The following is an 11,760-nucleotide window of genomic DNA, read 5'->3' as shown; positions in this document are numbered from 1 at the left end:
TTATGCCCTCACCCTATTTCAGCTCATCTTCCAACAACATGCTGCAACGTAAAGAAGGAAATGCAATCTATTGTACGCAGAAGTGCTGGAGGTTTCAAGGTGAGCGCGAGGAGTCGGGATTAGGCTGGCAGGGTTGGAGCTTCAGTCAGAGATGCACTGGTAATGTAATAGTTTTTAATAACCTGTCACTCATGATTACACACACCCTAATGATGGTCAGTCGTGGTCTTTGTCTCTGTGCTCTTACCCCCTCTGCTGGAGAGACAGGAGACCGGGACCTGATGCAGTCAGTGGTGGGACAGACATGGAACAGAGTACCCCCACGTCTCCAGAGGAGGGTGGTGTATTTATTCTGCAGCAGGCAACAACACAAACAAACTACCTGATGTATTAAATCTGAGCTCGTCGAGCACCTCCCTCTGTCAGGTGCTCGAGTTAGGGGGAGTGTGCAAGGTAGGGCGGGGTCACTTGGGACGCCGGTCCGGGTTGCGGCACATTGGTGAGGCTTTAATTTGGTGTGCAAGGCGAGCCGCGGCGGCGAACTCTCCCAGCAGAGACAGTGCTGTGTTTGTTTTGCGGGTGTGTAAATTAGCGGTAATTCGTTTGCTCAGTAATGACGTGGGAGAGCTAATTAGGGCAGTGTTGATGGGTGCATTAATTAGTCTCTAGTGTGTGATGCTAATGAGACCCTGATTCCAAGTGTGTGTTTGTGTTTGCATGTGCATGAGTGTAAGCCATGTATCTGTAAAGGCCTACCACTATAGGTCATGCCATGAGGAGTGTAGTAAGGTAGCATGTGGGAGTGGGTGTGAATGTGTGTGTGTGTGTGTGTGTGTGTGTGTGTGTGTGTGTGTGTGTGAGTCAACATGTGTGCCCTCTGTGTGTGCGCAGCAGGTCTATATCCGTGTATAAGAACCTCCTTTATCCCGGCGGCTCCATGATGTCGGCCATGCCTGGCTGAGTCGTGATCCCTCCATTCGACCATCACAGGGCCGACGGGCCCCGGTTCACATATCACACACCTAACACCCATAGCGAGTGAGCAGAGGTGTGCAGCCGCTCGGTCACACTGCAGAGGTTTCAGCTCTACGGCTGCATTACAATCGTAAATTCAGCCCATCCTATAAAAACGTCCCGGACACAAAACAGACAACACAGGGAGCCGTAATGGATGAAAGGCTGTTTTATAAGTGTGTTCAGTGACAGGTCCACTTCACAGATAAGAAGGAACCATCTGTGTGTGGTCATAGCGTGGCAGTGCTACTACAATACTCCGCCGCTTCTCTCAGTGAGGATGTGACAAGGTGGCAGCTTGCTGTAAAGAATTTATGGTATATCACTGATGTGACATTCGTCTTCGCAGCTGTGAAAGGCAGGCATATAGGAGGAAGACATGGGGGGGGGGCAGGGGAATTGGCTTTAGAGCCTCACCAGTGATCTATTCTAATCATATTTATTCATGACTATCCTGTTATACATAATCCATTACTATTCCTGTTCAACTGTATCCTCTGCTGTTTCGTGCCGTCGCTCATTTCTTCGCCTCCTCTCCTTTCTCTTGTACAGCTGCGGAGAAAAAGGGAAAATTCGAATCAGCATGTGAGGCCAGGAGATCACGCTGGTTTTAAAAAAAACACTACGGTGCTCAAGAGTCATTGGTGGCTCCGAAACTTTAACTGACAAAATACAATAGGGCGATTTATTTTTAGTGCAAGAATTTCAACTGAAGTTTCACAATAACAGATCAGTGAGAGGGGCTGAGGAGATGGAGATTTGTCATGCTGAGCTTTATTGAAGACTGTCAGGGAGAGACCCGGCTGAGGTCATGCCCTCGCTCACCACTTTGAAACTATGGTATTATGGGATGTAAAGTTCAGGCAGCATACCTCGAACCTCCAGCTTGCACTCCACCTCATCCTGACCCAGATCGTTGATTGCCCTGCAGGAGTATCTTCCCCCATCAAACAGGCTCGGCTTGCGAATATTCAGCGTCAGCACGCCCTGTTTGTTCTGCATCAGATACTTGGGGTCTTCACCGATGATCATATTGTTCTTCATCCAAACGATCTTTGGCTGGAGAACAGAGTGTCGGAGGGAGATGAGGAGGCATATTTTGGCGGGATGGAGGAGAGAAGGAGGGGGAGTACAAACAGAGCAAGGGATGTTGGGAGGGGAGGAGGGAAGAGGAAGAGGTGAAATTAGGTCAACATTTCGGCTTGACAAATCTTTGCAGATTCGGAGGGATAGAAAAAAAAGGAAGGGTGTTCAAAGATCTTTCTGCTCCACCTCTTGTTCTAGCTTCAGACATATAAATACACTCATGCTGCAAAGGATTCAAAATCCTCCCGACTGTTCTACACTCACTGTTTGACACTTGGCGAACACTCACTGTGGCGTACTCTTGCAGCAAAGCTATCAGGGGGCCAATGCAGGTAAAATGAATGCCGGATGGAGGTTCTACAGTTGGGGCATCGCCTATATTCCTTTTTATGCTAAAAGACAGTTCAACAGTTTTTTCTGTCATCATACGACTTCAGAAATATGCAGCATTCATCCGACATATTGCAACCATTATTTTTCCTTGGAGCCCCATGCCCTGCATGTTTTAAATGTTCCCTGGTGGAATGCGTTCTTACTTTAAAATATGTACGTACCTTGGGGAAACCACGGACGGCACAGCTAATGGCTGCGCTATAACCTGCAACCACACTTCTGTCCACAAGGGGAGCTGTGAACTTGGGGGAACTGCTAATGTCCTTCTCTTTGAAGGGTGCACGGTTATGGACCAAACCTGGACAGGTGGACAAGTTTAACATGTCTTAGTACACACACACACACACACAACAGTGCGACAGTGCTTTATTAACCACGCATTTTAATGGCTACCATGCCGTCTTTAGAGTGCTACCTTGTTTCCTTAAATGAGATATGGCAGGTTGAAAGAATAGATGAAGATGGATATGTCTTTCTACTCATATAAGGATAAGCTCATCCGTAAAAGAAGATTCAGTCATAGATTGCTCAGCCCAATGATGATGGAAAACCGGCGGACTTTTCGTAATCCATAAAACTTTTCTGGTGTTTCGGCTTTAAAAAGTGTATAAATAACGTCTTTTCAAATAACGTCTTTTCAAATAACGTCTTTTCAAATAACATCTTTTCAAATAACGTCTTTTGGGCTTCCAGAGACTTTGATTAGTGCATAAATGCTGAATGAAACTTCTTGATTTTTCTCTGTTGTTTTCAAACATGTCCTCATCTTCTACAGTTATTTAGGATAATGCTGCAACGCTATTTTGCTGTTAAACTCCAGAAATATTTTGTGGATTATGAAACGAAACGATCACTTTCACTTATGGCTGAGCTTATCCTATGAGGTAAAATCATGGATCATGGTATACCAGAGAAAGAAGCTGTGAGGTGTTGAGTATAGTTTGTGTCACGTTTTTACAGTTAGACAGTTCAAGGATTGTGTAAATCGTCAACTTAAAATGCTTAAGTAGTCACCAACCGTAATCTTTTCCAGCTGCTTTGGGATTTTCAAGCCTTTAATATCAATAACAAATCTTGCTCAACGCCGTGTAGATTACCTTTTGCTTTATCATGAAATAAATCTGACCTTTGTTTCACCATACTGTCGGGTGAGTACTACGATCAACAACAATCACAATTCCACGGGCCACACTGCTGCTTGGAATATAAAAGAGACTGGCTGGTTGGCTGCCAGATTTTCTGGTAGACTAAGTGAACGCAACAACACGACAACAGTCGCAGGATTCGGCTGGTGGCAGGTGTTAATTTCCCAGCCTGGCTGCTTTCATAATGCGTGGCCAGTCTTAAATGTTATTTAACACTCTGTCAAACTTTATTTCTGTTTAGCATAATCAGCGTGAATTACTTTTCCTTGAAGTAATTAATCACGGCCGACAATTAATCACAAGTAGTTTCTAATGTTGTAACTGGGCTCTATAGTTAGCAATCGTATTACAGTTTGTATTTCTTTAATATTTGCTTGTGTATTTTTAATAAGAAATCACAATTACTTCCTCTTTTCTTTATGCTCAGTTTATGTTTGAACTCCATGCAGTGTGGCCCACTGGCATCAAGAGCAATACCCTCATTACAGTGGGCACCGCTCTGCAGGGATTTCATTACCTGTTTTGGTAATAATGGCGGTGTTCTTGCTTCTGCCAGGCTCGTCGCTGAGGCCACAGATGTTTTCGCTGTACACTCGAAAGGAATACTCGTTCCCCATGACCAGGTCGGACACAGTGCAGCTGGGCCTGCGGTTGTGCTCATAAACCAGGAACCACTCCTGATGTGAGAGAGACAGATAGAGAGGCAGAGGGATGAGAAGCAGAGGTTCAAAGAGGCTTTTAACCGAGGTTGAGATCTGTATAAGCTGAAGAATCTCCCATCCCCAGCATCCATGTTCTTCTAGTCCAACTTCCTGTCCATTCAGACAACATAATGACCATGACGGGCCGGTGAGGCTTTGTAGTTACGTGACAAATCTCCTTGCAGCCGTGCCTGCAGACATCATGAAGGCCAACTGGACTGGATGTGGATGTTGGAGAATAGCAATGATCTGTGTTGTTTTTTGTTGTTGTTTTTTTCTAGTCGAAAACACAACACCAGAGATGTTATAAGGGATGAGACAAACCACAGAAAGCATTTTGGATAGAAAAGTCCGTCATTCTTGCCAAAACAGGAAACATATCAGCCATTTTATTAGACTACTGATAAGTATGAAAGAGAAGGATCTCAGGATTACTAGAGATACTAAAATTGGCATTCTGGATTGGTCTTCCCCACAATCACTTGAATAGATTATGTTTTAGTAAAGTTTTATTTTCATTACATTTCTTTTGCCAGTGGAAGCTAATGTTAGCTTCTACATAGTAGTTAAGTCTACCTAGAAGCTAACGTAAGCTTCTACGTTTCTTATTTTTAAAATACTGAGCGTTAATCGTGCGTTAAAAAAAATAACGGCGTTAAGAGGATGTTGCGTTAACACGTTATTAACGCGTTAACTTTGACAACCCTACTAGAAACTAATGTTAGCTTTAAACATAGTGTTCACATCTACCAAGAAGCTAAAGTTAGCTTAAAGGTGGTGCTCAGGTCTACTTAGAAGCTAATGCTAGCTCTTCTAGATAAATGAGCCAGTGCCAAAGTGATCTGTGTTTATAGGACAGTTAATAAAATATTGCTGACCTTTTTTCACACACTTGACGAGCAGATCTTGACCAGAAATGGATTTACTGACACAATTTACTGAGCACAACCATTGTTGCTAAAGAGTTGCAAACCAATATGGCTGCCACCTCTCTGTACACTCATATACACATTTTACCTTTGTCTTCATGTCGGCCTTCTGGATAGTATAGCCTATGATCTCACAGTTGCCGTCATCCTTGGGCGGCTTCCATTCCAGCGCAACATTGAAGCCCCACACTTCAGTAACATGCACGTCAATGGGGGGACCAGGCTTTTCTGTTGGGTTTTGTGAGAAGAGATAGATAGGAGGGATAGAGTTGGAGGCTTTCGTTTGAAACTATCAACGAGACAGGCTTATTAGACAATCGTAAAAAAAAAAGAAGCGCTAACTAAGTCTGTTCCCTGCCTGGGTAGTGAAGCTTAAAGAGTTTCAGAGAAAGAGGGAGGGAGGTAGATTGATAAGTCCCACAGAGAGAAAGAAATCAACACTAGCAGCAGGTGAGATTTGGCAAAGATTGACAGATTAGCAGAGCAAAAGACAAAGGTTCACGGGAGGGGTTGCAATGGCTGCATGCATTCCTAGAAAAACTCTGCTGGCATAGAAGTGACAAACTGAGAAACAGTACGGTTTTGCCTGGATTACAGAACAGAAGAATGCAGCGTGTTTATCATCGATCTTTCTGTGTGGCCTGCTCTGAACGCGGCGCAGTGCAGGCATACTGTACGACATAGTAATGTATTTGCCATTAATCTTGCTCTGCGTGCGTTCCTCTGTGGAGTACAGTACAAACAGTGAGCAGCACTGCCGTTAATCCTTCCTGCACTGTCTCCTGCTGAAACAGTGCGTTGACAGATCAGCCGGGGAGGGAGGGAGGGAGGGGAGCTGATCAGAGGAGCTGGAGTCTCTCATTAGCTCAACCTTCTCAGCAGAGCAAGTGACAGAGTAGCCCTCAAAATCCAAACCTAATCCCAGTCTACACGCAAATAATCCCAGCAGAGCCCCGCCAAATAATCCAACTAGCACCCTGACCCGAGGAGACGAGGCGTAAACTGAGGAATGAGCTGGCGGCCACAGCGGCGGTGCAGGAGCCGGGATTATGTGGGAGAGAGAGCGAGAGGAATCAGCTCTTTGATGATTTGCTACTTTGACTCACAGATCCCAAAGAGTATGAAATTAGGAATTATCATCAAATTTAAAAAAAAAAAAAAAAAAACTCTTGACATGTCACAGATTTGGGGCTCAAGCCATCATCCCCTCCCACACAGGTTATTAACAGTGTACCTTGTGAAGTATGAACCACACACCGTGTCCTAATCTTAATGAGGGAACATGCAATAAGGTGTTGGTGCCATGATGGGACTGACCTACAACCTGGATGTGTATGTCAGCGCTGTCGGACATGTTCTCAATCTGAACGGACAGGGTGTACTTTCCGGAGTGGGATCTCTCTGCTGTGCGGATGAAGAGGATCGTGTCTTTGTCACTGGTACGAGTTCCCACCGTGTTGTCCTCGAGGAGAGCGCCATCTTTGAACCAGGTCACAATTGGCCGAGGCTTACCCTGCAGTCAGAGAAATGGACTTGGTCTTGTGATGATCAAGGTAAACACACAATTTAATCTTAAATGACAGAATATTTGTACCTTTTTTAGTCAATAGATCGATATGTTGGCTGTGATTAAAAAAAAAATTCAATGTTGTGAAGACGTCTAATGCCAATGTCAAGTTGACATTGATATTTGGTTGGTTTTGAGTTGTGTTAAAGGTAAGGAAGGAGCTTCTGGATAAAGATAGTTGATTGTTGAGACTCATTCCCATGTCGTCAGATCCTTTGGGTTAGAAGTACTACTGTATCTTTCTCCAGAAACCTCTTCTTGATGCCTCAACACTGACATCAGTCGTGGGGTGTGGTGATCAAAACCCAACGTCTGCCAAATGTTATAACATCAACTTAGACACAATGTAAGATTCTAACATCATTAGACAATGTTGATGTCAAGTTGCAGTATTGAGGAACCAATATTCAACATCTTTTCAGCATTGGAGGTTGACGTCAACCCAGTTTTCATTTCCAACTAAAAGTTAAGGTCTGTCCAGTGTCTTTCTGGCTTTAAACTGACATCTGGCACCAGCTGGGAAGATTTATTTAATGTTTTGGCCATGAAATATTTTGGGGCACCCTCTTCAAGTAAGATGAAGTTGCACCACATATTCCATCATTGTGCAAACAGCTGTTAGAACAGCCTCCGTCCAGCTCTTGGATAAGATTACAGGGATGTTGGTGCTCTTTTCTCCCAAGAGAACATCTCGTAACCATGTCCTTATAGAGCCATGGCTCAATTTTTTTTGTCTGTTCTGTTTATTTATTTATTACAATGGCTTCCCCGTTACAAATTTAAGCATAGTTTCTTTCTACCAATGCAACTTGTTGTTAAATGCTGTAATGCTCCCTGTGCCCCTTTAGCTCTTGCTCTCTCTCTCACGCGTGCTTACTGTCAAAGTTTATGACTCTGATTTGCATTTCAGAAGAAGATAAAAATACTGTATCATATTTCAGCCATATAATCTTAGGCCTTTATTTGATCACTTCCTCTTACCAAACAAGCACGGTGCATTCCCACAGACATATGCAACCATTAATTAAAACAGACGTGATATCTTGACTTTCTTTTAGTCCGGTTGCATTTCTACTTCAAATACACCACTTCAGGGTTGACTCAACCCCCCCCCTTGCAATGACCTATTTTATGTGGATCACGGACCGTCTTCTTAGGCTTTTATCCAAACTCCACTGCCCTTTTCTCCACTCTTCAAATAAACCCAGTTTAAGACTTTGTTTTGGAAAATGCCTCTGAGTCTGAAATAGCCGTTTAGCACAGGGTCAGTGTGGAAGTGACCTATAATCTTGCAACACCTTGTTTCAATCACCAAATGGTTTTAACCTGCAATTGCAAATCTTTCTGTTTATGCTCAAAAACTGAAATGAAAGTAAGCCAGATCTTGGCAAGACTGGGACCAACCTGGAAGGGGATGACCAAGTTCACCTTCTCGCCCACACGCACAATGAGTTTGGTTCTCAGTTGGCGAGGCAGGCGGATCTTTGGATGCTCTGTGTCGTGAACACAAGAGGGACAGAGACGGAAGTAGAATTTGAGTGGGTGTTGTGGAGGAAAGCAGATGTGCCAAATGCATGGCATGCACAGATTTAACGTAACATGTTCGTGTTTGAGTGGCAGAGATATAAATTATTGAGATATGAGAATGCACATTCGTGATCATTTTATAGGAGCAAAGACACAATGGTACGCTTGATAAAAAATGAATAACCGCTCACAAGTCCCAATGCTAAGTTTTCAAAATATCTTTCAACGGCAGCAGCTCTGTTGAATTTCTATCTAAAAAAACAGACGAGAGATGACAGACAACAGACTTAAAACATGTCTCTGACCCATGATTTCCCTGATCGTGACGGCCTGGCCGAGCGTGGCAGGAGGGCTGCGTCCAGCGATGTTGACAGCCACCACTCTGAACAGCATCTTCTCCCCCACTGGGAGACCCTTCACCCTGTACTGGTTCTTCGACACTGGTTCCTCATTAGCTTGCACCCAGTCATCACCTGAGGGACGAGTCAGATCAGAAGAAGGGGAGCAACAGTCAAGAGAGCCATCGGACCCAACAAACACCTTTCTACAAGAAGTATTGTTGTTTTTTTTGTTTTTTTAAGATTTGTCTACAAAGAAATGTTATCAATATGACCTTTAACTTTTAATAATGACTTTAGGAACAACATATACACTCTCTATAACGCCTGAGTGTGATGGTGCTTGATATTTTGCATGTATTTACTTCCTTCTTTGCAGTACTCAATGATGTAGCCGTCGATGCCGCCCGCTCCGATTTTCTCTGGAGGACGCCACTTGAGTGCACAGGTAGTGTCTGTCACATCATCCACCGTGAGACGAGTGGGCTCGCTGGTGGGGGCTGAGAGAGACAGGAGCTAATTAATACGTTAATACCCAGTGTCAATGGGATGGGAGGTAGGTTAAGCTCCCTCAAAATGAGCATTGTGTGAAAAGCCTTTGTTAATTAACCATTCTGCTAATGATAAATGGCAACGCACCAATAGGCATGAAGGGCTTTGAGTTTGCGCTGGGCTGAGAGATGCCGATGCCGTTGACTGCGAACACTCTCATCTCGTAAAGTACACCTTCAATCATCTTTTTAGCGTCGTATGTGGTCGACTCGTAAACATCAAAGTTCAGCTTGGTCCATCTGGCCGAGCCAACCTTCTTCCTCTCCATCAGGTACCCTGGAGGAAGCAACACCAACACACGGCGGAGTCATTAAAAAATGTATCAGCGTTCGCGAGAAGAAAAAAAAAGAAAAAAAAAACAGTTCAAAAACATCTCAGTATGATGAACAGAGTGGATTCTAAACTGCTGTTTTCTCCGGGGAGGGAGACATCAGATGTGAACATTAGATGCTGTGTGTGTTTCAGGGGCACCTTTAATGGGAACTCCGCCGTCAAATGCTGGAGGGTCCCATGTGATTATGGCAGAGTCCTCGCCAACTGATGTGCATTTGACATTCTCAGGAGGGTTGGGCACATCTGGAGACAGGTTACAGTTGGAAATGGAAAGAGGGGAAACATGAAACCAAGAGAATTGAGAGAAGGCACGAGGATGAGGCTGATTAGAAAGGTTGTTTGTGGCAGCACATTTATAAGTACTGTATCCAAAACATATATTCTTAGTTTTGCGTTGAGCTTAATAAATTATTTAGATTATTTACTTGTTTTACGCAGCATCTTTGATTAGATTTTTATGAATAAAAAACACAGAAAACATTTCTTCTTTCTTACTACCACTGATTGCATTTTGAGTTGTAGTCTTTCAAAGCATGTTGTTTTGAGTCAATCTTTAATTAAACCTGGAAACTTGCTTGAAATCAGTCTCTTCTTACACCATGTAACTTAGGTGAATGGGTACAAAGTGCGTATTGCTTGCTACGTCACCACTTACTATGTCGGTGAAAGTGGATTTGATCTCCTTTGACTGCTCTAATGGACAGATTGTTGCCTGCTTGTTGCTAAAGTAACCGCTCACTGTAGCTGCTGCTAGCTGGGTCAGTTAGCCGTGCAGTTAGCTGGCTCTCTGGGAGCTCGGGGCTCTGGGAGTTCTGGTGTTTAACAACGCTAGCACAGGAGCCTTTGGACTGCCAGGAGGATGGAGAGGAAGCAGCCTCTGCCGACCTCGTGACGGAGCCAAAGAGGACACTGACAGAGGAAGCTAAGAAGAGAGTGACTGGGCTTCCAAAGTTTAATGTTGTTGCACTCGCTTAATGTTTGGCTGTTTTATAGTAGCATAGTTGGCGACCTGCTAGTTTTTGATCATAACTAATGCATGTGTCCATAATAACGACAGTAATTGTTTAACTGAATTACAATCTGGTAAAACTCACTAAATAACATGATGTTTATTTAATGCACAATAATAACCTGATCATAAGCCAGCTGCGGAACAGATTTCCAAACTTAATCCTGAAAGAATGAAAGACAGTGGCTGCCTTGAATGTCTTCGAACGTAAAACTAGTTAGCACATATTCCAGAGGTTTGTATACATAAATAAGAGGGCTACAACATGTCAAAGCAGTGCTGTGGAACTTAAATTCTGATTTGTTTAAAAAATGAAGCTCAATGAGCGTCAATTTTGGATCATTTTCACTCATTTGATGTCAATATTCTACTCTTAGTTCAGGAGTAAGGTGGTCAGGAATAATAGAATGGAAGCAAAACAAAATAAAGAGGTGAAAAGGGTAAAAGTACGAACAAGTCACTTACCCACGATCTTGATAAAGAGCTCAGCCTTGTCCTCTCCAGCGGGGTTAGTCACGGTGATGGAGTAGTGGCCCTCATCCTCCTTCTCCGCCCCCTCGATTACAAAGCTGCTCAGGGTCTTCCTCGTCTCCACGCGGACCCTTCCCTCCGCCTCAGCCACCTCCTACCACCACAGAGCAGCGAGGGGGAGACCGGCAGAACAAAGGGAATAGTTGAAGAGCACAGTGTCACAACTGCCACAATGACAGGTGATTCAGCCCTCCCACTCTGGTTCATGTTTCATTCTGCTTTTGTTGCTGTTCGGTGACTAATGGCTGGGAACTCTGATTGACGCACAAAGGTAGAAAGTAACTGACGTGTGTTCGAGTGTGTGTGCGAATCCTTCTTTATTCTCCCTCACCGTGTCTCCTTTCATCCAGCACACAGTGGGGGCCGGCTCTCCGGTGATCTCAACGTCAAGGCGAAGTTTGTTTCCAGCCACCACGGTGATGGTGTTCTTGTTGCCGGTGCCGCTGGTGTCCAGGTGAATCTTGGGAGGATCTTTAAGTGGTAGCATTTGTGGAGAAGATGGGGAAAAGAGAAGCCACTCGGGTTAAAAGCATAACAGGTTTTAAAAGAAGTAATGTGGTTTGAAGCTGCCATTCATCTTCGTGGGATTTTTTGTGTCGTGATGTTCGTGCACTTAAAGTTACATCCAACTTATT

At 44.1% G+C, this 11,760-nt stretch overlaps 1 protein-coding gene across 12 annotated transcripts in view; it reads right to left on the bottom strand.

The window, feature by feature from the left end:
• Positions 1–1,168: 1,168 nt before the first annotated feature.
• The window catches only part of mybpc2a (myosin binding protein Ca), a 56,848-nt gene continuing 46,256 nt past the window's right edge, over positions 1,169–11,760 (bottom strand). For all 12 annotated transcript variants that reach the window (XM_030408766.1, XM_030408768.1, XM_030408767.1 and 9 more), the window contains 13 exons: positions 11,457–11,596; positions 11,060–11,219; positions 9,724–9,828; positions 9,340–9,528; positions 9,066–9,200; positions 8,668–8,835; positions 8,240–8,328; positions 6,586–6,781; positions 5,357–5,496; positions 4,156–4,315; positions 2,655–2,791; positions 1,887–2,073; positions 1,169–1,566 (listed from right to left, as the gene is read on the bottom strand). In XM_030408766.1, the coding sequence (XP_030264626.1) occupies positions 1,532–1,566; positions 1,887–2,073; positions 2,655–2,791; positions 4,156–4,315; positions 5,357–5,496; positions 6,586–6,781; positions 8,240–8,328; positions 8,668–8,835; positions 9,066–9,200; positions 9,340–9,528; positions 9,724–9,828; positions 11,060–11,219; positions 11,457–11,596 (1,841 nt within the window). In that variant the 3' untranslated portion in view covers positions 1,169–1,531. The remainder of the gene's footprint in view (positions 1,567–1,886; positions 2,074–2,654; positions 2,792–4,155; positions 4,316–5,356; positions 5,497–6,585; positions 6,782–8,239; positions 8,329–8,667; positions 8,836–9,065; positions 9,201–9,339; positions 9,529–9,723; positions 9,829–11,059; positions 11,220–11,456; positions 11,597–11,760) is intronic.

This window comes from Sparus aurata, chromosome 23 (assembly GCF_900880675.1).
Source record: "Sparus aurata chromosome 23, fSpaAur1.1, whole genome shotgun sequence".
Classification (NCBI taxonomy): Eukaryota; Metazoa; Chordata; class Actinopteri; order Spariformes; family Sparidae; genus Sparus; species Sparus aurata.
Note: the sequence above shows the minus strand (reverse complement) of the source record. Positions and strands in the feature narration are given on the sequence as shown.